This window comes from Mirounga leonina, unplaced genomic scaffold (genome assembly GCF_011800145.1).
Source record: "Mirounga leonina isolate KUSES-001 unplaced genomic scaffold, KU_Mleo_1.0 Mir_101609, whole genome shotgun sequence".
In the NCBI taxonomy this organism is placed as follows: domain Eukaryota; kingdom Metazoa; phylum Chordata; class Mammalia; order Carnivora; family Phocidae; genus Mirounga; species Mirounga leonina.
Window position 1 is genome coordinate 13,584,850 of NW_023270164.1, and position 25,777 is coordinate 13,610,626.

At 39.3% G+C, this 25,777-nt stretch overlaps 1 protein-coding gene across 1 annotated transcript in view; it reads right to left on the minus strand.

Annotated features, from left to right (window-relative positions):
- Positions 1-25,777, minus strand: part of DGKK (diacylglycerol kinase kappa) — a 146,855-nt gene that overhangs the window by 58,934 nt on the left and 62,144 nt on the right. The window contains exons 5-7 of the mRNA XM_035004821.1: positions 24,058-24,193; positions 23,480-23,586; positions 23,027-23,149 (exon numbers count right to left, since the gene is read on the minus strand). Coding sequence (XP_034860712.1) covers positions 23,027-23,149; positions 23,480-23,586; positions 24,058-24,193 — 366 coding nt within the window. The remainder of the gene's footprint in view (positions 1-23,026; positions 23,150-23,479; positions 23,587-24,057; positions 24,194-25,777) is intronic.

The window sequence follows — 25,777 nt, forward strand, 5'->3', positions numbered from 1 at the left end:
AATATAGCTTGAAGTTCAGAATCGTGAGGCCTCCAGATTTACTTTTCTTTTTCAAGATTGCTTTGGCTATTTGGGGTCTTTTGTGGTTCTGTACAAATTTTAGGATTTGTTTTAGCTCTGTGAAAAATGCTATTGGTATTTTGATAGAGATTGCATTAAATGTGTAGATTGCTTTGGGTAGTATAGACATTTTACCAATGTTCGTTCTTCTAATCCACGAGCATGGAATGTTTTTTCCATGTCTTTGTGTCCTCTTCAATTACTTTCATAAGTGTTCTATAGTTTTCAGAGTACTGATCTTTTACCTCTTTGGTTAGGTTTATTCCTAGATATCTTACTATTTTTGGTGCAATTATAAATGGGATCAAATCCTTGGTTTCTTTTTGTGCTACTTTGTTATTGGTGTATAGAAATGCAACGTATTTCTGTACTTTGACTTTATATCCTGCAACTTTGCTGAATGCATGTGGTAGTTCTAGTAATTTTTTGGTGGAGTCATTCAGGTTTTCTATATAGAGTATTATGTCTGCAAATAGTGAAAGTTTGACTTCTTCCTTGCTGATTCAGATGTCTTTTATTTCTTTTTGTTGTCTGATTGCTGAGGCTAAGACTTTCTGTACTATGTTAAATAGTAATGGTGAGAGTGGACATCCCTGTCTTGTTTCTGGCTGTAGAGATAAAGCTTTCAGTTTTTCACTATTGAGGATGATATTTCTGTGGGTTTTTCCTATAAGGCACTTATGATGTTGAGATATGTTCCATCTATCCCTATTTTACTGAGGGTTTTTATCAAGAATGGATGCTGTATTTTGTCAAATGCTTTTTCTGCATCTATTGAGAGGATCATTTGATTCTTATCCTTTCTTTTATTAATGTGGTGTATCAACTTTGATTGATTTTCAGATATTGAACCACCCCTGTGGCCCAGGAATAAATCCTTCTTGATTATGGTGAATAATTCTTTTAATGTACTGTTGGATTCAATTTACTAGTATCTTTTCGTTCAAGATTTTATTTATTTATTTGACAGAGAGACAGAGAGGAAAGCACAAGTAGGCAGAGCGGCAGGCAGAGGGAGAGGGAGAAGCAGGCTCCTGGCTGAGGAGGGAGCCTGATGCAGGGTTTGATCCCAGGAACCTAGGATCATAGACCTGAGCTGAAGGCAGCTGCTTAGCCAACTGGGCCACCCAGGCGCCCCTCAATTTACTAGTATCTTGTGAGAATTTTTGCATCCATGTTCATCAGGGATATTGGCCTGTAGTTCTCTTTCTCAATGGGTCTTTGGTTTTGGAATCAAGGTAATGTTGGCCCCATGGAATGAGTTTGGAAGTTTTCCTTCCTTTTGCATTTTTTGGAACAGTTTGAGAAGACTAGGTATTAACTCTTCTTTAAATGTCTGGTAGAATTCCCCTGGGAAGCCATCTGGCCCCTGGACTTTTGTTTGTTGGGAGATTTTTTTTTTTTAAGATTTTATTTATTTATTTGAGAGAGAGAGAATGAGAGACAGAGAGCATGAGAGGGAGGAGGGTCAGAGGGAGAAGCAGACTCCCTGCCGAGCAGGGAGCCCGATGCGGGACTCGATCCCGGGACTCCAGGATCATGACCTGAGCCGAGGGCAGTCGCTTAACCAACTGAGCCACCCAGGCACCCCTGTTGGGAGATTTTCGATGACTGATTCAATTTCTTTGCTGGTTGGGGGTCTATTCAAATTTTCTATTTCATCCCGTTTCAGTTTTGGTAGTTTGTATGTTTGTAGGAATTTGTCCATTTATTCCAGATTGCCCAGTTTGTTGGCATATAATTTTTCATAATATTCTCTCATGATTAATTGGATTTCTGGGGTGTTGGCTGTGGTCTCTCTCATTCATGATTTTATTTATTTGGGTCCTTTCTCTTTGGGATAAGTCTGGCTGGGGGTTTATCAATTTTATTAATTCTTTCACAGAACCAGTGCTTAGTTTCATTGATCTGTTCTAGTTTTTTGTTTCTCTATTGTTTATTTCTGCTCTAATCTTAATTATTTCCATTCTTCTGCTGTCTTTAGGCTTTATTTGCTGTTCCTTTTCTACTTCCTTTAGGTGTGAGGTTAGGTTGTGTATTTGAGACTTTTCTTGCTTCTTGAGACAGGCCCATATTGCAATATACTTCCCTTTTAAGGCTGCCTTTGCTGCATCCCAAAGGTTTTGGACTCTTATGTTTTCATTTTCATTTGCTTCCATGTGTTTTTTAATTTTTTCTTTAATTTCCTGGGTAACACATTCATTCTTTAGTAGGATGTTCTTTAATCTCCATGTATTTGTGGTCTTTCCAAAATTTTTCTTGTGGTTGACTTCAAGTTTCATAGCATTGTGGTCAGAAAATATGCATGGTATGATTTCCATCTTTTTGTACTTGTTGAGGGCTGATTTGTGACCCAATATGTGATCTATTGTAGAGAATATTCCATGGGCACTAAAAAAATATGTATTCTGCTGCTTTAGGATGAATATACCTGTTAAGTCCATCTGGTCCAGTGTGTCATTCGAAGCCATTGTTTCCTTACTGATTTTCTGTTTAGATGATCTGTCCATTGCTATAAGTGGGGTGTTAATGTCCCCTAATATTATTGTATTATTACCTATGAGTTTCTTTATGTTTGTTATTAATTGATTTATATATTTGGGTGCTCCCAAGTTGGGGGCATAAATTCTTATAATTGTTAGATCTTCTTGATGAATAGACCCCTTAATTATGATATAATGCCCTTCTTCATCTCTTGTTACAGTTTGACTTAAAATCTCATTTTTCTGATATAAGTATGGCTACTCCGGCTTTCTTTTGACATCCATTAGCATGATAGATGGTTCTCCATCCCCTCACTTTTGATCTGCAGATGTCTTTAAGTCTAAAATGAGTCTCTTGTAGACAGCATATGGATGGGTCTTGCTTTTTATCCATTCTGATAGCTTATGTCTTTTGATTGGAGCATGTTGTCCATTTACATTCAGAGTGACTATTGATAGATATGGATTTAGTGCCATTGTGTTACCCGTAAAGCTGGTGTTTCTGGTGATGTTCTCTGTTCCTTTCTAGTCTTTGTTGTTTTTGGTCTTTTTTCCCCCTACTCAGAGTCCCCTTTAATATTGCTTGCAGGGCTGGTTTAGTGGTCATGAATTCCTTTATTTTTTGTCTGGGAAACTCTTTATCTCTCCTTCTATTATGAATGACAGCCTTGCTGGATAAAGTATTCTGGCTCCATATTTTTCCCATTCAGCATGTTGAATATATCCTACCACTGTCTTCTGGCCTGTCATATTTCTGTGGACAGATCTGCTGTGACCTGATCTGTCTTCCCTTATAGGTTAAGGACTTTTTTCCCTTGCTGCTTTCAGGATTCTTTCCTTGTCTGTGTATTTTGTGAATTTGACTATGATATGTCTTGGTGATGACCGGGTTTTGTTGTATTTAATGGGAGCTCTCTGTGCTTCTTGGATTTCAATGTCTGTTTCCTTTCCCAGTTTAGGGAAGTTTTCAGCTATAATTTGCTCAAATAAACCTTCTGTTCCATTTTCTTTCTCTTCTTCCTGAACTTCTATGATATGAACATTATGTTTTATTTATTTTATTTTTTTTAAAGATTTTATTTATTCATTTGAGACAGAGAGATACAGAGAGAGAGCATGAGCAGGGGAGAGGCAGAGGGAGAGGGAGAAGCAGACTCCCCACTGGGCCAGGAGCCCAACGTGGGGCTCGATCCCAGTATCCCAGGATCATGACCTGAGCTGAAGGCAGACGCCTAACCATCTGAGCCACCCAGGCGCCCCTGAACATTATTATGTTTTAAGGAGACACTGAGTTCCCTAGTCTACATTCGTGATCTAATACCTTTTTTTCCCTCTTTTTTCAGCTTTGTTATTTTCTATAATTTTATCTTCTATATCACTGATTTGTCCCTCTGCTTCGTCCATCCTCATTGTCATTGTATCCAGTCAGTTTTGCATCTCAGTTATAGCATTATTTATTTCGGCCTAACTAGTTTTTAGTTCTTTTATCTCTGCAGTAGGGGATTCTCTAGTTTCTTCCACACTTTTCTCAAGCCCAGCTAGTATCCTTATGATTATTGTTTTAAATCCTAGTTCAGACATCTTATTTGTATCTGTATTGATTAAATTCCTGGCCATGACTTCTTCCTGTTCTTTCTTTTGGGGTGAATTCCTCCATCTTGTCATTTTGTCTGGGTCACTGTTTTTTGTTGGGAAAGCCTGTTATATTCCTGCTCTAGAGAGTAATGGCTATATTAAGAAGAGGTCCAAGGAAAAAAAAAGGAAGCTAGATCTTAGGTATGTTTTGGTTTGCTTGTTAAAGGAAGCTAGATTCAAAAAAAAAGGAAGCTAGATCCTATTTCCCATAGAGCTGCAGCTGTGCAGCACTCTATGACCAGTGGACTTGGTGCATGTGAGGAGTTTATGCTGGTCTTCTGGGGGTGGGGCCTGCTGCACTGAATCTCAGGCCGACTTGCCCTAGCTGAGATGTACCTGCAGGGGGCAGGGGGGCAGGGCTTGTTGTAAGTGGCTCCAGCCTCCACTAGGTGGTGCTGTTTTGTTCACTGAGGTTGGTCAGTGCTAATGGCCAGGGGGGAAATGGCCTTGCCCTGCTCTCTCCTACCTGGAGTGGGAAGTTTCGCACCCACCACTCTTCAGGAAGCCCTCACAGACGAGCAAACAACCACCCCTCTTGTGTCCCCCACTTCCGCCAGATCCCTGTCTTCACCCTGTCTGCATCAAGGCTGTCTGCTTGCCCGGTGGCACAGTACTCCTGTGTTTTATCTCAGGCATTCAGCTGGATTTCAAATCTCCAAATTTTAGAGATCTGTGTACTGATCCTCTGGGGGGAGGGTCTTAATGTGCTATGGCCAGTGCCATTTTGTCTAGGAAATTAGTTCTGAAACTGCGCAGTGGTTTGGAGTTTATGGTAAAGCACAGCCAAAGATTGCTGCCTTCAACTGGTGTCTCTGTTCCTATGCTAGTGAATGGAGCAGCTCAATGGTGTCTGCTGGATCTTTTGTCCCCAGAGAGGCCATGCCACCTCTCCTAAATTCACTCCAAGCAGGGGAACTGTTTCTCCCTGTGTGACCCAGGGGATCCTCGGACTATGCTGCCCACTCCCTGATCCCTTTTCTTTTCTTTTTTTAAAGATTTTATTTATTTATTTGAGAGAGAGAATGAGAGAGAGAGAGAGAGAGAGCACATGAGAGGGGGGAGGGTCAGAGGGAGAAGCAGACTCCCGCTGAGCAGGGAGCCTGATGCAGGACTCGATCCCGGGACTCCAGGATCATGACCTGAGCCAAAGGCAGTCGCTCAACCAACTGAGCCACCCAGGTGCCCTCCCCCTGCCCTTTTCTTGTGCAAACCCCTGCACATGCTTTCTGTCTTTCTCGCTCCCCTCTCTGTGATCAGGGCTCCCTCCCCTTTACAGCACCTGCAGTTCCTTTCTTCCCCAAATCAGTTCTCCACAGCTCCTACCTTCCATGATGTGTTCATTTTGCTACCTCTACTTGTGCAGTTTTGCTCTCTCAGTCCTCAGGTTGATTTCTTGGGTGTTCAAACTGATTTGATATTTATCTAGTTGTGTTTGAGGGACGAGGCAAGCTTAGGATCCCCCTACTCCTCCATCATCATAACTCCTCTGCAGAAGCTTTTTAGTAATTTCACTTGTTTATTTTTTCCATTGTTGTCTTTACTTTTGGTGTCAAATCCAAAAAACCATGGCACATTCTGATATCAAGGAGCTTACCACCTGTGTTTTCTTTTAGGAGTTTTATGGTTTCAGGTCTTACATTCAAGTCTTGAATCTATTTGAGTAATTTTTTGTGAGTGGTATAAGACAGTGGTCCAGTTTCATTCTTTTTTGCATGTGGATGTCCACTTTTTCTAGCACCATTTATTGAAGAGACTCCTTTCCCCATTGAATATTCTTGGCTCCTTTGCCATCAATTGACCAGATATGCGTGTGTTTATTTCTGTGCTCTCTCTTTTGCTCCATTGATCTATGTGCCTGTCTTTATGCTAATACCACACTGTTTTTACTACTATGACTTTGTAATATAGTTTTTTTTAAAAGAATTTTTATTTATTTATTTGACAGAGAGAAAGAGAGAGGGAACACAAGCAGGAGGAGTAGCAAGTAGAGGGAGAGGGAGAAGCAGGCTTCCCACTGAGCAAGGAGCCAGATGTGCGGTTCGATCCCAGGGTCCTGGGATCATGACCTGAGCCGAAGGCAGTTGCTTAACCAACTGAGCCACCCAGGCGCCCCTGTAATATAGTTTTAAATCATGGAGTATGATGTCTCCTGCTTTGTTCTTCTTTCTCAGGATTGTGTTGGTTATTTGGGGTCTATTGTGGTTCCATACAAATTTTGGGATTGTTCTATTTCTGTGAAAAATCCCATTGGACTTTTTTAAAAATTATTTATTTATTTATTTATTTATTTATTTATTTATTTATTTAGAGAGTGCATGTGAGCATGCTTGTGCATGAGTTTGGGGGAGCGGCAGAAGAAGAGGGAGAGAAAGAAAATCCCAAGCAGATTCCACGCTGAGTATGGAGCCTGATACGGCGCTCAATCTCATGACCCTGAGATTATGACCTGAGCTGAAATCAAGAGTCAGATGCTTAACTGACTGAGCCACCCAGCTATGCCCCATTGGAATTTTGATAAGGATTGCATTGAATCTGTAGCTTGCATTGGGCAGTATAGACATTTTAACAATATTAATTCTTCCAATCTATGAGCACAGAATATTTTTCCATTTATTTGTGTCTTATTTAATTTCTTTCATCAAAGCTTGTAGTTTTCAGAGTATAGGTCTTTCATCTCCTTGGGTAAATTTATTCCTAGGTATTTTATTCTTTTTGATGCAATTATAAATGACATTGTTTTCTTAATTTCTCTTTCTGATAGTTTATGTATATAAACATGCAACAGATTTTTATATATTAATTTTGAATCTTTCAATTTTACTGAATTTATTAGTTCTAACAGTTTTTTTGTAAACTTTTTAGGGTTTTTTATATATAATATGTCATCTGCAAATAGTGACAGTTTTACTTCTTCCTTTATGATTTGGACACTTTAAAGAATTTATTTTTGAAGTATTATTGACATACAATGTTATATTAGTTTCAGGTGTACAACATATTGATCCAACAATTCTATACATTACTCAGTGCTCACCATGATTAGAGTAGTCACCATACAGTGTTACTACAATATTATTGACTCTATTCCCTATGCTGTACTTTTCAACTCTGTGAATTATTTATTTTATAACTGGGTGACTTTTCTTTTCTTTTTTTCCCCCCTAGGACTTCTAATACTATGTTGAATAAAAGTAGGGAGAGTGGGCGTCCTTGTCTTGTTCCTGATCTTAGAGAAAAAGCTGAAAACTTTTCACCATTGAGTATGATGTTAGCTGTGGGCTTGTCAAATATGGCCTTTATTATGTTGAAGTATATTTTCTCTATACCCACTTTGTTGAGAGTTCTTATCATAAATAGATGTCAAATCCTGTCAAGTGATTTTCTGCATCTATTGAAATGATCATATAATTTTCAATCTTCATTTTGTTAATGTGGTGTATCATATCAATTGGTTTGTGCATGTTGAGCCAGGCTTGCACCCCTGGAATAAATCCCACTTGATTACAGTGTATGATCCTTTTAATGTACTGTTGAATTTGGCTTGTTAATATTTTGTTTACAATTTTTGCATCTGTATTCATCAGAGATATTAGCCTGTAATTTTTTTCTTGTGACATCCTTGTCTGGTCTTGGTATCAGGGTAATATTGGCCTCATAGAAGGAGTTTGAAAGTGTTCCTTCTTCTTCTATTTTTTGAAAGAGTTTGAGAAGGATTGGTATTATTTTTTAATGTTTGATAGAATTTACTAGTGAATGTGTCTGGTCCTGGACATTTGTTTGTTGGGAGGTTTTTGTTTTAAGATTTATTTATTTATTTGAGAGAGAGAGGAGAACACAAGTAGGGGGAATGGCAGAGGGAAAAGGAGAAGCAGACTCCCTGCTGAGAAGGGGCCCAATGCAGGGCTCAATCCCTGGACCCTGGGATCATGAGCTGAGCCGAAGGCAGACACCCAACAGACTGAGCCACCCAGGCGCCCCTACTAGTCTCCCTACTAGTAATATGTCTGCTCAGATTTTCTATTTCTCTGTCTTTGTCATTTTATGTTTCTAGTAATCTATCCATTTCTTCTAGGTTTCCAATTTGTTTGTGTATAATTGTTCATGGTACTCCCTTATGATTCTTTGTATATCTGTGCTGTCAGTTGTAATATCTCCTCATTCATTTCTGATTTTATTTATTTGAGACTTCTTTTTGTTTTCAGGTTGAGTGTAGCTAAAGGTTTGTCAGTTTTGTTTATCTTTTAAAAGAATCACCTCTCAGCTTCATTGATCTATTGTCTTTTTAGTCTCAATTGAATTTATTGCTGCTCTAATCTTAGTTATTTCCTTACTTTTACTAACTTTGGGCTTCACTTGTTCTTATTCTATTTCTTTGAAGTGTAAATTTAGGTTGTTCATTTGAGATTTTCTTATTTCTTCAGGTTTTTTTATTATGTTCAATTAGCCAACATATATTACATCATTAGTTTTTGATGTAGTGTTCAACGATTTTTTTTGATGTAGTATTCAACAATTCATTAGTTGCATATAACACCCAGTGCTCATCACAACATGTGCCTTCCTTCAGGTTTTTATCACTATGAACCTTCCTCCTAGAACTGCTTTTGCTGTGTCCCTTAAGTTTTTTTCTTTTTTAAATTAAAATATAATTAACATACAATGTTATATTAGTTTTGGGTGTAAAATATAATGATTCAACAATTCTATACATTACTTGGTGCTCATTAGGAAAAGTATACTCTTAATTGCCTCCACCTAGTTCACCCATACCCCCACCCACCTCTGCTCTGGCAACCACTCATTTGTTCTCTGTATTTAAGAGTCTGTCACTTTTTTGTTTGTTTGTTCATTTGCTCTGTTTCATAAATTCCACGTATGGTGAAATCACATGGTATTTATCTTTCTCTGTCTGACTTACTTTTTTAAAAATAGGCTCCTTACCCAGCGTGGAGCCCAACACGGGGCTTGAACTCCCAACTCTGAGATCAAGACCTGAGCTGAGATCTAGAATTGGACACTTAACTGACTAAGTCACCTAGTCTGATATATTTTATTTAATGTTATACCCTCTAGATTCATCCATGTTGTTGCAAATGGCAAGATTTCATTATTTTTTATGATATCTACATCTATCATCTATCATCTATCTATCATCTATCTATCATCTCTCTATCCATCTATCTATCATCTATCTATATTTGCATCCCTTGAATAAGTGACACTTCATTATGGTGAATGATTTTTTTTACAGTATTCTTAGATTCAGTTTGATAATATTTTGTGGGGGGTTTTTGTATCTGTGTTCATCAGGGATATTGGCCTGTAGTTTTTTTTTTAAAGGTCTTTATCTAGTTTTGGTAATGAAGGTAATATTGGCCTCATAGAATGAATTTGAAAGCTTTACATCTTCTTCTGTTTTTTGGAATAGTTTGAGAAGAATAGGTTTTAACTCTTCTGTAAATGTTTGGTAGAATTCATCTGTGAAGCCAGCTAGTCCTGAACTTTTGTTTGTTAGGAGTTTTTTGATTACTGATTCAATTTCATTGCTAGTACTTGGTCTGTCCAAATTTTTTATTTCTTCTTGATTCAGTTTTGGAAGGTTATATGTTTCTAGGAATTTATCCATTTCTTCTAGGTTATCCATTTTATTGGCATATGATTCTTCATAATATCCTCATTAAAAAAAACCCAAAAATATTCTCTTATAATCCTTTGTATTTCTATGGAGTTGTTTATTATTTCTCCTCTTTCATCTCTGATTTTATTTATTTAAGTCCCCTCTTTTTCTTCATGGTCTGGCTAAAGAGTTATCATTTTTGTTTATTATTTTAAAAAAATCTCCTGGTTTCATTGACCTCTTCCATTGTTTTTTAGTCTCTATTTCATTTATTTCTGCTCCAATCTTTATTATTTCCTTCCTTCTACTGGCTCACAGCTTTGCTTGTTCTTTTTCTAGCTCCTTTAGCTGTAAAGTTAGGTTGTTTATTTGAGTTTTTTTTTTTTTTTTTTTTTTTTTTTTTTTTTTGAGGAAAGCCTGTATTGCTATAATCTTCCCTCTTGGAACAACTTCTGCTGCATCAAAGATTTTGGGCCATTTTGCTTTCATTTTTATTTGTCTCCATGTATTTTGTGATTTCCTCTTTGATTTCTTCATTGACCCTTCATTGTTCAGTAGCAGGTTATTTAGCCTCCGTGTATTTGTGTTCTTTCCACATTTTTTCTTGTGATTTTTTTGTGACTTCATACCATTGTGGTTGGAAGGCATATATAATATGGTTTCAATCTTTTTGAGTTTATTAAGACTTGTTTTGTAGTCTCACATGTGATATATTCTGGAGAATGTTCCATGTGCACTTGAAAAGAATGTATACATATTCTGCTGTTTTTGGATGGAATGTTCTAAATATATCTATTAGATCCATCTGGTCCAATGTGTCATTCAAAGCCACTATTTCTTTGTTTATATTTTGTCTGGATGATGTATCCATTGATATAAGTGGGGTGTTAAAGTCCACTACTATTATTTTATCACTGTCAATTTCTTCCTTTATGTCTGTTAATGGTGACACACCATGTATTTAGGTGCTCCCATGTTAGGTGCACAAATATTTATAATTGTTGTATCCTCTTGTAGGTTTTTTTTTCCTTTCTTATTATGTAGTGTCCTTCTTTGTCTCTTGTTAGTCTTTGTTTTAATGTCTATTTCGTCTGACATAAGTATTACTACCCCAGCTTTCTTTTTGCTTCCATTTGCATGATAAATGTTTTCCCATCCCTTCACTTCCAATTTGCATGTCATTAGGTCTGAAGTGAATCTCTTGTAGGCAACATACAGATTGGTCTTACTTTCTTATCCATTCAGTCCCTCTATGCCTTAAATAAAGCATTTAGTTCATTTATATTAAAAGTAATTATTGCGCCTGGGTGGCTCAGTCATTAAGCATCCGCCTTCGACTCAGGTCATGATCCCAGGGTCCTGGGATTGAGCCCTGCATTGGGCTCCCTGCTCCACAGGAAGCCTGCTTCTCCCTCTCCTGCTCCCCCTGCTTGTGTTCCCTCTCTCGCTGTGTCTCCCTCTGTCAGGTAAATAAATAAAAAATCTTTAAAAAAATTTTAAAAGTGATTATTGATAGGTATGTACTTATTGCCCTTTGTCACTTATTTTATGTTTTTTTTTTTTAGTTTTTGTAGTTCTTCTCTGTTCCTTTTTTTCTTGCTCTTGTGCCTTGTGTTTTGATGGCTTTGTTTAGTAATATGCTTGGATTCCTTTGTCTTTATTTCTTGTGTATCTATTACAGATTTTTGATTTGTGGTTAGCATTAGGTTTGTATGTAACATCTTATGCACATAGCAGTCTATATTAAGTTGATAGTTGTTTAAGTTTGAACTCATTTAAAGCACTAAGTTTTTACTCTTCCCTTCACATGCTTTAGGTTTGTCATACTCTACATCCTTTTATTTTGTGAATCCCTTGATTGATTTTTATAGAAATAATTGATTTTACTGTTTTTGTGCTTTAACTTCCATACTGGTTCTCTAAGTGATTAAACTACTACTCATTATATGCTTGCAGTTACCTGTGAAATTTTTTCTTTGGGCTGATTTTGTTGGGGGCTGTCTGTGCTGCCCAGATCTGGATCTTTATTTCCTTCCCCAGATTAGGGAAGTTTTCAGCTATTATTTCTTCAAATACATTTTCTGCCTCCTCTCCATTCCTTCTGGGATCCCTACAATGTGAATGTTATTATGCTTGATGATGTCACTGAGTTCCTTTAACCTATTCTCATTTATTATAATTTTTTTTTGTTTTTGTTCTTTAGCTTGGTTGCTTTCAATTACCCTGTCTTCCAGGTTGCTGATCTGTTCCTCTGTCTCCTCTAATCTATTATTGATTCCTTCTAATTTATTTTTAATTTCAATTATTGGGTTCTTCATCTGTGATTGGTTCTTTTTTATATTTTCTATAAAAATTTGCTGAAGGACTCATTGAGATCTTCCAGTCTTTTCTCAAGTCCAGTAAATATCTTTATGACAATTACTTTGTATTCTTTATCAGGCATATTGATTATCTTTGTTTCATTTAACTCTTTTGCTGTGGTTTTTTTCCTGTTCTTTCATTTGGGACATATTCCTCTGTCTCCTCATTTTGTCTAACTCTTTGTGCTTGTTTCTATTAGATAAGTTAGTTACATCTCCTGATCTTCAAAGTAGTGGCTCTATGGAGAAATCTTGTGGTGCTCTGTAGCACAGTGTCTCTTGTTCACCAGAACCAGGCACTTCAGTGGTGCCTCCTATGTGGGTTGTGCTTGCCTTTCTTCTGTGGCTGAGCCTTGTTTGCCTTCAGTCCAGTTGGTGCAATGGTCCACTTTGCCTGTTGTCAGCATACTAGCAGGCTTTTGTCCCTGTGCTCTTAAGAAGCCAGTATGGGGGGGGGGGCAAGATGGTGGAGGAATAGGGGACTCTATACCAACTGGTGCCTGGAATTGAGCTGGATATCCACCAGACCACTCTGAACACCCATGAAATCAGCCTGAGATGTAAGAAGATAGATCTGGATCTCTAAAAACAGAATATCACAGGTAGTTGGTTTCGAGGTATGAAGCAGGGAGCCATGATCCCGTGAGCAGATATTGGAGGATAAACAGAAGGGGGAGGGAGGCAGCCTTCGGAATCCTACACCGCTGATGAGCTATAGCCTCCCGCGCTGGGGACGGGTCACAGACTCGCAGACCGATAGCAGTGGGGAAAGGACTTTAGGGCAGCCCCCCAGACGGAAAGTGGAGTGGCAGGGCCACGCATGTGAACTGGGGGTAGCTGGTAGTTTTAGAAGCATAAAGGGCAGAGATGTGCCCCGACCTGGAGGTGAAGACTGGGAGCGCTGCTCAGGGGCACACAACCCAGGATGCCAGTTTATAGCAGCACAGACAGAAATGGAGATAATGTGGCCTGGAGAGCTCACTGAAGAACAGACTGCAATCTCTCTGCTCTGAGGCAGAGGGTTAGAAATGCTCTCTTCTGCTCTGACTCTTGGAAGAGATGCGGAAAGCTGCCAGGTAAAGCTGCCAGAGAATAAAAGCACCCCAAAACCTGTTTTCACTGAGCCCACCCCCTGCCACAGGGGTCAGGGCAACTCTGCCCAAACAGGGTTGCCTGAGTAACAGCACAGCAGGCCCCTCCCGCAGAAGACAGGCTGGGAAAACAAGAGGACAGCAACCGTAAAGTCCCTAGAAAACAGGTGCATCTTGCTTGGGTTGTGGTCAATAATTTGGACTCTATACATTCCCTCAACCACCTCTCAACAGAATGACTAGGAGGAAGAACCCCCAAAATAGGAAAGACTCCGAGACAATGACTTATGCCACAGATTTACAAATGGATTCAGATATAACCAAGATATCAGAGTTGGAATTCAGGCTAGCAATTGTGAAGATAACAGCTAGAATGGAGAAATCAATTAATGGCAACATAAAGTCTCTAAGGGCAGAAATGAAAGCTGAATTGGCAGAACTTAAAAATGCTATCAGTGAGATCCAATCTAATCTAGATAATCGAACACCTAGGGTAAGCAAGGCAGAAGAATGAATTAGTGACCTAGAAGACCAATTAATAGACAAAAAGGGAAAAGAGGAGGCCAGGGGAAAACCAACTCAGAATCCATGAAAATAGAATCAGAGAAATAAGTGACACCATGAAACATTCCAATGTCAGAATTATTGGAATCCCTGAGGGGGTGGAGAGAGAGAGAGGACTAGAAGATATATTTGAGCAAATCGTAGCTGAGAACTTCCCTAATTTGGGGAATGAAACAAACATTCGTGTCCTAGAGGCAGAGAGGACCCCTCGCAACATCAAGGAGAACAGGCCAACTCCCTGGCATGTAATAGTAAAACTCGCAAATCTTAGAACCAAGGAAACCATCTTAAGGGCAGTTAGGGGGAAGAGATTCCTTACATACAGAGGGAGGAACATCAGAATAACGTCAGACCTATCCACAGAGACCTGGCAAGCCAGAAAGACCTGGCAAGACATATTCAGGGTACCAAATGAGAAGAACATGCCGCCAAGAATACTTTATCCAGCAAGGCTGTCATTTAGAATGGATGGAGGGATGCAGAGCTTCCAAGACCAGCAGAAACTGAAAGAATATGTGACCACTAAGCCGGCCTTGCAAGAAATATAAAGGAGGGTTCTATAACAGGAGAAAGACCCCAAGAGTGATATACAACAGAAATTTACAGGGACAATCTATAAAAACAAGGTCTTCACAGGCAACATGATGACAATTAATTCATATCTTTCAATAATCACTCTCAACGTGAATAGCCTAAATACTACCATAAAATGGCACAGGGTTGCAGATTGGATAAAAAGACAGGACCCATCCATATGCTGCCTACAACAGACTCATTTTGAACCTAAAGATACATCCAGACTGAAAGTGAAGGGATGGAGATCCATCTTCCATGCCAACGGACCTCAAAAGAAAGCTGGGGTAGCAATTCTTATATCAGACAAATTAGATTTTAAACTAAAGACTGTAGTTAGAGACAAAGAAGGACACTATATCATTCTTAAAGGGTCTATCCAACAAGAAGATCTAACAATTGTAAATATCTATGCCCCCAACATGGGAGCTCCCATCTACATAAGGCAACTGTTAACCAAAAAAAGAGTCGTATTGATAATAATACGTTAATTGTAGGAGACCTCAGTACTCCACTCTCAGCAATAGACATATCATCTAAGCAGAAAATAAAAAAAGAAACAAGAGCTTTGAATGACACACTGGAGCAGATGGACCTCATAGATACATACAGAACATTCCACCCTAAAACAACAGAATACTCATTCTTCTTGAGCACACATAGAACTTTCTCCAGAATAGACCACATACTGGGACACAAATCAGGTCTCAACCGATAACAAAAGATTGAGATTATTCCCTGCATATTCTCAGACCACAGTGCTCTAAAACTGGAACTCAATCACAAGAAAAATTTTGGAAGAAATTCAAACACTTGGAAACTAAAGACCACTCTGCTCAAGAATGTTTGGGTCAACCAGGAAATCAAAGAAGAGTTTAAACAACTCATGGAAACCAATGAGAATGAAAACACATCGGTCCAAAACCTATGGGATACTGCAAAGGCGGTCCTAAGGGGGAAATACATAGCCATCCAAGCCTCACTCAAAAAAATAGAAAAATCCCGAATTCACCAACTAACTCTACACCTTAAAGAACTAGAGAAAAAGCAACAAACGACACCTAAGCCACGCATTAGAAGAGAAATAATTAAGATTAGAGCTGAGATCAATGATTTAGAAACCAGAAACAGTAGATCAGATCAATGAAACAAGAAGCTGGTTCTTTGAAAGAATTAATAAGATTGATAAACCACTGGCCAGACTTATCCAAAAGAAGAGAGAAAGGACCCAAATTAATAACATTATGAATGAAAGGGGAGAGATCACAACTAACACCAAAGAAATAGAAACCATAATTAGAAATTATTATCGACAACTATATGCCAATAAGCTGAGCAACCTGGATGAAATGGATGCCTTCCTGGAAACCTATAAACTCCCAAGACTGAAACAGGAAGAAAATGACAACCTGAGTAGGCCAATAACCAGTAACGAGATTGAAACAGTGATCAAAAACCTCCCCCAAAACAAGAGTCCCGGGCCTGATGGATTCCCTGGGGAATTCTACCAAACATTCAAAGAAAAAATAGTACCTATTCTCCTGAAGCCATTTCAAAAAATAGAAACAGAAGGAAAACTTCCAGACTCACTCTATGAGGCCAGCATTATCTTAATCCCCAAACCAGGCAAAACCCCTTCAAAAAGGAGAATTTCATGCCAATATCCCTGATGAATATGGATTCCAAAATCCATAACAAAATCCTAGCTAATAGGATCCAACAATACATTAAAGGATCATCCTCCACGACCAGTGGGATTTATCTCTGGGATGCAAGGGTCGTTCAACATTTGCAAATTACTCAATGTGATAGAACACATTAATAAGAGGAGAGAGAAGAACCATATGGTCCTCTCAATAGATGCAGAAAAAGCATCTGACAAAATACAGCATCCTTTTCCTGATTAAAACTCTTCAGAGTATAGGGATAGAGGGAACATTCCTCAAGTTCATAAAATCCATCTATGAAAAACCCACAGTGAATATCATCCTCAATGGGGAAAAGCTGATAACCTTTCCCTTAAGATCAGGAACACGTCAAGGATGCCCACTCTCGCCACTATTATTCAACATAGTACTAGAAGTCCTAGCAACAGCAATCAGACAACAAAAAGAAATAAAAGTATTCAAATTGGCAAAGAAGAAGTCAAACTCTCTCTTTTCGCAGATGACATGATACTTTATATGGAAAACCCAAAAGACTCCACCCTCAAATGACTAGAACTCATCCAGCAATTCAGTAATGTGGCAGGATACAAAATCAATGCACAGAAATCAATTGCTTTCTTATACACTAACAATGCAACTGTAGAAAGAGAAATTAGAGAAATAATTCCATTTACAATACCACCAAAAAGCATTAGATACCTCAGAATAAACCTAACCAAAGAGGTAAACCATCTATACTCTAGGAACCACAGAACACTCATGAAAGAAATCGAAGACACAAAAAGATGGAAAAACATTCCATTCTCATGGATTGGAAGAATAAACATTGTTAAAATGTCTATGCTATCCAGAGCAATCTATATCTTCAATGCCATCCTGATCAAAATTCCAATGACATTTTTCGAAGTGCTGGAAAAAACAATCCGAAAATTTGTATGGAATCAGAAAAGACCCCGAATCGCCAAGGAAATGTTGAAAAAGAAAAACAAAGCTAGGAGCATCACGTTGCTTGATTTCAAGCTATATTACAAAACAGTGATAACCAAGACAGCATGGTACTGGCACAAAAACACATATAGACCAATGGAACAGAATAGAGAACCCAGATATGGACCCTCAACTCTATGGTCAAATAATCTTCAACAAAGCAGGAAAAAACATGCAATGGAAAAAAGACAGTCTCTTCAATAAATGGTTCTGGGAAAATTGGACAGCCACATGCAGGAGAATGAAACTCAACCATTCTCTAACACCATACACAAAGATAAACTCAAAATGGATGAAAGACCTCAATGTGAGACAGGAATCCATCCAAATCCTAGAGGAGAACATTGGCAGTAACCTCTTTGACATCGGCCACAGCAACTTCTTTCAAGATACATCTCCAAAGGCTAGTGAAACAAAAGCCAAAATGAACTTTTGGGACTTCATCAAGATAAAAAGCTTCTGCACAGCAAAGGAAACAATCAACAAAACAAAGAGGCAACCCACAGAATGGGAGAAGATATTTGCAAATGACACTACAGAGAAAGGGCTGGTATCCAAGATCTATAAAGAACTTCTCAAACTCAACACCCAAAAAACAAATAATCAAGCAAAAAAATGGGCAGAAGACATGAACAGACACTTCTCCGAAGAAGACATACAAATGGCTAACAGACACATGAAAAACTGTTCATCACCATTAGTCATCAGGAAAGTTCAAATCAAAACCACATTGAGATACCACCTTACACCAGTTAGAATGGCCAAAATGGATAGGGAAAGAAACAACAAATGTTGGAGAGGTTGTGGAGAAAGGGGAACCCTCTTACACTGTTGGTGGGAATGCAAGTTGGTACAGCCACTTTGGAAAACAGTGTGTAGGTGCCTCAGAAAATTAAAAATAGAGCTACCCTATGACCCCGCAATTGCACTACTGGGTATTTACCCCAAGGACACAGATGTAGTGAAAAGAAGGGCCATATGCACCCCAATGTTCATAGCAGCAATGTCCGCAATAGCCAAACTGTGGAAAGAGCCGAGATGCCCTTCAACAGATGAATGGATAAAGAAGATGTGGTCCATATATACAATGGAATATTACTCAGCCATCAGAAAGGATGAATACCCAACTTTTACATCAACATGGATGGGACTGGAGGAGATTATGCTAAGTGAAATAAGTCAAGCAGAGAAAGTCAATTATCATACGGTTTCACTTATTTGTGGAACATAAGGAATAGCATGGAGGACATTAGGAGAAGGAAGGGAAAAATGAAGGGGGGGAAATCGGAGGGAGAGATGAACCATGAGAGGCTATGGACTCTGAGAAACAAACTAAGGGTTTTAGAGGGGAGGGGGATGGGGGGATGGGTATTAAGGGTATTCATACCACAATGATGGGTATTAAGGAGGTGATGGGTATTAAGGAGGGCACATACTGCATGGAGCACTGGGTGTTATACGAAAACAATGAATCATGGATCACTACATCAAAAACTAATGATGTATTGTATGGTGACTAAAATAACATAATAAAATTAAATTAAAAAAAAAAGAAGCCAGTATGGGGCTGCCACAGGCTTGTAATTGGGCAGCATTGACAATCAGACCAGATGCCTGCCCTCAGCTTGTCTATCCAGGGCTGTAGTCACACTGACCTGCAGGATGCTCTCCCTGCATTGTCTCCTTAGAGGCTTTTGTTGGGGGGCAAGGCCTGCAGTCAGACCAGATGTCTGCTCCCAGTCCATTTGCCAGGACTGCAATTACACTGATCAGCAGGATACCCTCTCTGCACTGTCAACTATAAGGTTTGACTGCTGGGACTGTGGGCGTACTGGTGTGTGTGGTTATCTTCTACTCTCCCCAAGGTAGGAGTCACTTTGGAGTGGTGTTTGTCCCTGATGGAGCTGCTTGCAGGATGAGATTTAGCAGGAACTGCTTTGGAGGGACTATTGGCTGGTTGAATGGGCCAGATCCACAGGAGAATGGGGTAGGGTGCACAGTGTTAGTAAGCTAGGTGGAGAGTGTTCTTGCTGGTTCCTGCAGGTGTCCAACTATCTAGGCTGGGGAGGGTGGGAGAGAAATGGTACCTGCCAACTCTTTTTTTCTTTGAGAAGTCTCCTATAGATCCCTGCCCTTCAAGCACATGTTCTGGGATTAGTGAATAAATCTCTTTCACTTATACCCCAGTTTGCTTCTCAAACTGCTGCTTCTATGCTGTATCTCGGCTGGGTTATTTGTTATGCTGTCTCTTTAACAGCAGGGACCTAATTTCCTATCACCTTCTGATTCTCCTGGAGCTAAACCCACTGATTTCTGAAGTACTCAGATTCAAGCCCTGCTGATTATAAAAACTCATGAAATCAAATCCCACTGGTTTTCAAAGCCAAATGTTATGGGAACTTGTCTTCCCAGTTTTGGGTCCCCTGTGCCTGGGTGCCTGGTGGCGGGGTCCAATCCTCTTTCTTCTCTGTCCTTGAGATGTCTCTCCCAATTGTGGTTAGTCTATACAAGGGTTTGGTTCCCACCTGTGTCTCTGTCCCTCTTACCCTTTTCATTGTGGCCTCCTCTCTACAATTAACGGTGGAAGGTCTCTTCTGCCAGTTTTTAGGTCATGTTCTGAATTAGTTGCATTGATGTGGCTGTTATCTCAGTGTGTCTGTGGAATGAGGTGAGCTCAGGATCCTCCTACAGCACCATTTTCTCAGAATTCTGCATCCCATAAGTTTTGGTATGCAGTATTTCCATTTTCATTTGTCTCAAGGTATTTTTTGATTTCTCTTTTGATTTCTTCTTTGACCCATTGGTTGTTCAGTAGCATGTTGTTTAATATCCATATATTTGTGGTTTTTCCAGTTTTCTTCCTATAATTGATTACTAATTTCATACCATTGTGGTCAGAAAAGATGCTTTACATTATGTCAATCTTTTAAAATTTATTAAGACTAGTTTCGTTGTCTAACATATGATCTATCCTGGAGAATGGTCTATGTGTATTTGAGAAGAATGCATATTCTGTTGCTTTTGGATGAAATGTTCTGTATACATCTATTAAATCCATCTAGTGTAATGTGTCATTTAATGCCAATGTTTCTGTATTAATTTTCTGTCTGGATAATCTGTCTATTGATGACAGTGGAGTATTTAAATCCCTTAATATTGTGTTGTTGTGCATTTCTCCCTTAGGTGCTCCTATGTTGGTGCATAAATATTTACAAATGTTATATTCTCTTGTTGGATTGTCCCCTTTATCATTACATAATGACTTTGTTTGTCTCTTATTACAGTCTTTGTTTTAAAGTCTATTTTGTCTAATATAAGTATAACAACCCCTCCTTTTTTTTTGTTTCCATTTGCATGGAATATCTTTTCCATCCCTTCACTTTCAGTCTGTGTGTATCATTATATCTGAAGTGAGTCTCTTATAGGCAGGATATAACTGGGTCTTCTTTTTTTATCCATCCAGTCACTCTATGTCTTTTGATTTGAGAATTTAGTTCATTTATATTTAAGGTAATTATTGATAGGTATGTAATTGCTGTTTTGAATTTTTTTTTTTTTTTGCTATTTTGTAGTTCCCCTGTTCCTTTCTTCTCTTGCTCTCTTCTTTGTGATTTGAAGATTTTCTGTAGTGGTATACATAGATTCCTTTCTCTTTATCTTTTGTGTATCTACTAAGGTTATTGCTTTGTGGTTACCATGAGGCTTGCATATAACAACTTTTGTAATAGCCTGTTTTAAGTTGATAACAATTTAACTTTGGGGCACCTGAGTGGCTCAGATGGTTAAGCATCTGCCTTCAGCTCAGGTCACGATCCCAGGGTCCTGGGATCGAGTCCCACATCAGGCTCCCTGCTAGGCGGCGAGCCTGCTTCTCCCTCTGCCTCTGCATCTCTCTCTCTCTCTCTCTGACTCTCATGAATAAATAAATAAAATATTAAAAAAAAACCCCAAAAAACAATTTAAGTTTGAATGCATTATAAAGCTCTATATTTTACTCCCCCTCTTGTTTTATGTTTTTGATATCTAATTTACATCTTTTTATGTCATGTATCACTTATCAAATTATAGTTATAGTTGCTTTTACTACTTTTGTCTTTTAACCTTCATACTAGCTTTAGTGATTAATTCACCACATTTACATTGTTAGATTATTCTGAATTTTATGATATATTTACCCTTACCAGTGAGATTTATATTTTTCATATGTTTTCCTTTTACTAACTAGTGCCCTTTAATTTCAGCTTAAGGAAGTCCCTTTAACATTTCTTTTTTTTTGGGTGAGGAGGGGCAGAGGGAGAGGGAGAGAGAAAATTTTAAGCAGGCTCCACACCCAGCACAGAGTCTGACATGGGGCTTGATCTCATGACCCTGAGGTCATGACTTGAGCTGAAATCCAGAGTCAGACACTCCACAATAGCCAAACCAGAAGCCTGATCTTTAGGCTGAAACTCCAGGACAAACACATAGGCCTCTTTTCAGCCTGCTGTCTGTGGTGCGCCCTCTTTATGGTAGTTGGCCAGGAACCCTCTCTCCATTTGTTATAGTCCCATAGGACCCAGGAATGCAAGCCCTGCTGGCCAGCAGAGCCAGGCAATAAAGGGGCATCACCTGGGCAGCCGCTGCAAAAAACCCCCGGCATACCAGATGCATGTAAAATTCCCCTCTTGGAGATACTGGCACTCTGGAGTGTGGCAGAGGGAAAGCACCAAGATGGTGCCTATCCTCCTAGGTCTCTAAAAAGTATTACAGTGGGCCCTTAGATACGTGTTTAACTAGAAGCCTGCCCTTCAGGCCATAATTATGAAGGTATGCTAAGAGTCCTTTTTTACAGTAACACTGGATTCCTCAGATTGTTGCCCCTTGCTGTACCCTGGGTGTGGTAGCTAGGTAAGAACTCTTTCTCCACTGGTTACAGTTCTTGGGACCTACACTCACTGTCCACTAGATCCGTGTGATCTAGAGGTGTCCCCTGGGGACAGCTGCAAAAATGGGGGTGTCTGATGAGGGTATAAGCTCCTTTTCAGGAGCAACTGATGAGCTGGAGCAAAGTAGAGGGACCCAGAGTCTTCTAAAAAGAAGTTCACACTTTAGTTTCTTCTTGTCTAGAAAAATCAGTTTGACAGGAGCATCTAAAAGCTAAAGTCTAAATCAGAGTTTCTCAGCATTGACACTATTGGTATTTTGGGCCAGATAGTTATTTTTTTGTGCTGTCTTGTACATTATAGGAGGTTTAGCAGAATCCCAGGCCTCTACTTATTATAAGCCCATTGCACACCCTCTCTCCCAAAGTTGTAACAATCAAGAATGTCTCCAGATATTGTCAAATGTTTCCTGTGGGTTGGGCAAAATCACTCCCAGTTAAGAACTACTGGTTTAGAAGCATGGTAGTATTGTAGTTAAGAATATGATTTTTGCAGAATTATGTATGAATCAAGACTCTTTTTGCTTACTGGCTGCATGACCTTGAGCAAATCACTTCATTTTTCTGAACCTCACTTCTCTCAGCTGTAAATGGGGACAATAAGGCCTATTTAGGGTTGTTGTAAGGAATAAATGAAACCATGTACACAAAACACTCAATACATTGTGGCAATAGTAATATGTTAATCTTATTACCCATTATTAATTAACAAAGATTGTAAGTTCCCAGGAAATAGTGATTGAGGAAGGCAGAAGGTTTCTTAAGGATAGACTCACAACTTATTTTTTTAATTGCCCGTACTGTCATAACAGAGTTCAGCTTTTCCCGTTTGCTAGTAGACCTCACCAATTAAGAACCATTAAAGGTGAGAGTCAAGTCTTTCTCTCCAAGACTCCATAGCCAGATCTGGAAAGGCAAGATACTGAGCTCTGTACTATGTAAGCTGCATAATCTATTTTGGGGTAAGGGTCTCTGAGATTTCTATCTATGTGTAGGCACATAGCTTAACTCCACCCCTTCTCTAGAAGTCAAGTTCTCTAAGTATCAAGGAGATGATAAGAGTCTTACCGTAGAATTACACCAGAGACATCGGAAATCTTGAAGTCTTTCGTAACTGCCACAGTTCTCATGACATACTGCACACTGAGAACTGACAGATATGTTTCCTTCTACCCACTGATGAGGCATACTCTTCTGAAAGGTAAAAAAAAAAGGTAAGAGGTAGAAGTTAGAGATATAAGGAGAGAAAGGGCCAGCTGGAGTGACTATACCACCCCACAGAGGACATTAAGTAACCCCAACAAAGTTCTTCATGGTCTTGCCCTCCCCACTCCAATGCTAGCAAGTGAGGAAAGCTGGGAGTAGGGGGCTTTCATTCTTCTAGACTGGTTGGATTTTAAGCCTAGGCAGGAAGTTGACTTGGGTTGTATGGAGACAGGAAGAAGTCTTCCTTCCCCTGTGTATCCTGGTTAAAGGAGAGATGGGAAAGAGTGGCTGTAGGAGAAGATGGCTGGTACTCACTACTTCATCAGCGGGCATGAGGAGGTCATCAGTGATAGACAATGTATTCCATTTGCAGTCTTTGCTTGCTCTCAAAGCACATAATTTGTGAGATTTCACTTTGCACACTATGAAAAAAAGGAAGAAAAAAGATAGATGTGAATCTGGTGACAATGAAGATTCTAAGGCCCTTCCCTAAGCTTCTCTGAAAATTAGAACTTAGATGCATCTAAATAGTTCCGACCCACCTCCAAAGGCCTATCTCTCATATCTTCTAGTTCCTTTTTATTCTTATTGGCTAAATTATCTACTATCTGACTTGAATGGAAACTGTTGGCAAGAATAAGGTGATTTCTGTTATTCCAGCTCTTGTGACTGTGTTGTCCAATCCTCTCAGACCTAACCCTCCATTTAATTCATGAGAATTTCCATTCATGCCAGCTTCTTCCCATCTCTTTTCTTCAGTCTGTTAAGTGTCAGAATTAACCTTACACTAGAGTCAATGACTAGTATGAGTCAATGACACTAAAGCCACATGAGCTCTTTCACCCCTGTCTCCACCCACTGGGCTCCATTTCCTAAAGTAATTAGAAAGGTACCTTCACAGATGATAACATTTCTAGATAAGGCAGGAATGCTCTCCCGGCAGACATTGCAATGCTGGGTCCGGGGGCTGTGACTGGAGTACCAATAGTGCATTCCAACAAGGAAAGGGTTGTTTTCTGCTGCAGGTATCTAAAATAAGCCAAAGAGAAGAGAGAATAGAGAGTTAGTCATAGAGAGATATTAAGGAAGGACAGAAAATCTGCTCTAAGTCTGAAATGGCCAGTCGGGGGTCAGAGAATGTGAAGAGGAAGACTGAATATTGGAGCCAATATCTAACAAATCTCCCACCTCCAGTTTTTTTCCCAGTGGTTTTGGAAAGGGAAAAGGAATAGGGAGGTAGATCCTACAATTGGAGCTGGAGACAGGAGCAATGATCTCTATACTGCTTGGCCAAACCACTGTATTGATTTAGTCTAAGCAAAATTAGTTCTGTTAGCCTTGGCCTTGGTTCTCTTTGAGTAGTCAGCTAAAGGAGGTGGTTAGTTGGAAAAACAGTGAATCCAAGTCATCTGGTCAGGCAAGAAAGGGAGGAGGCAGGGATCTCTGACTTTGGGCTAAGGAATGCTTTAACCAACTCCTGGAGATATACATTCCCCTTACTGGCCTTACTGCTGCCAGGTAAGCAGAGTAGTGCATTCATCTCGGGGGCTTCTTGCCCAGGCATTTTTTTCTGAATGTTACACTCTGACTACCTATAGCAGGTTCCTGGTTAATCAATTTAATTCATTCAAAATTCATTAAACAAATATCTACTGCATAACTACTATGTGCTTAGCACCTTTCAAGGCATTGGAGCTATATGAACAAGACAAAGTTCCTGCATTCATGAAATAATATGAAATGAAAACACTGTTTGGTGTTCTATTCCATGGTATTGAATTTGACATTTACTGTTAACCTGCCTGTAAATGCTGCATTTGTTTATCACAGCCTGATTCTTTATGGCTGTGGGGAAGGCAGAGGGTATAACAGCAACTCGTTTGGGGGTTGAAAGGAGAAAAGAAAAGGTGGGCACCAAAAACACCCAAGTTTTTTCTGGGTGTGCATTCCATGGGACTCTTCCACTTTTTCTCTAATTCTTGTGAATGTCTTATTTTTTTCCTTTCTGCCTTTCTCGAGTGTAGACATTAGGTGTGCACATTTAGCTTTTATTCTTGACAATAAGTAATGGGTTATATTTATATAATAAAATGGGTAGGGTGTGTAAAGGCATAACAAGACTTTAAAAAGAACTATATATATTCTCCCTGATGCCAGCTGATAGTGGTCCATTAGAGAGAAAGAGCTATTGAGGGTTCTAGCACATTAAGTATTCAGCCTTGATCAATTTACAGGAATTAGCCATCTAAACCATAGCCTACACATGGCACTCTCTGTTCCATCCTTCTTCCCTCTTCTGGTATGCTGGCTATGTGCTAAGCTGCTGCTGGATTGACCAGGAAGCTTCCAGAAGGAAAAGCTATTTTGATGAGCTAAAGGCTCACCTGATCTGGGATCACTTTGTGATTGCAATGTTTCTTCATGCTTAGACCCTGACAAAGCTCCAAGAAGATCAGAGTAGATGGTGAAGAATCCTGAGGAAGTGACATAGTCTTGGTTTTGGCAGTCTGAGCTCCCAGTACCTTTCTACTCCCCAAGTCACTAAATTATAACTCTACAAGTATGTTCCTTCCTTCCTTCCAACCTCCTTCCCTCTTCCAATAGTTACTAAGA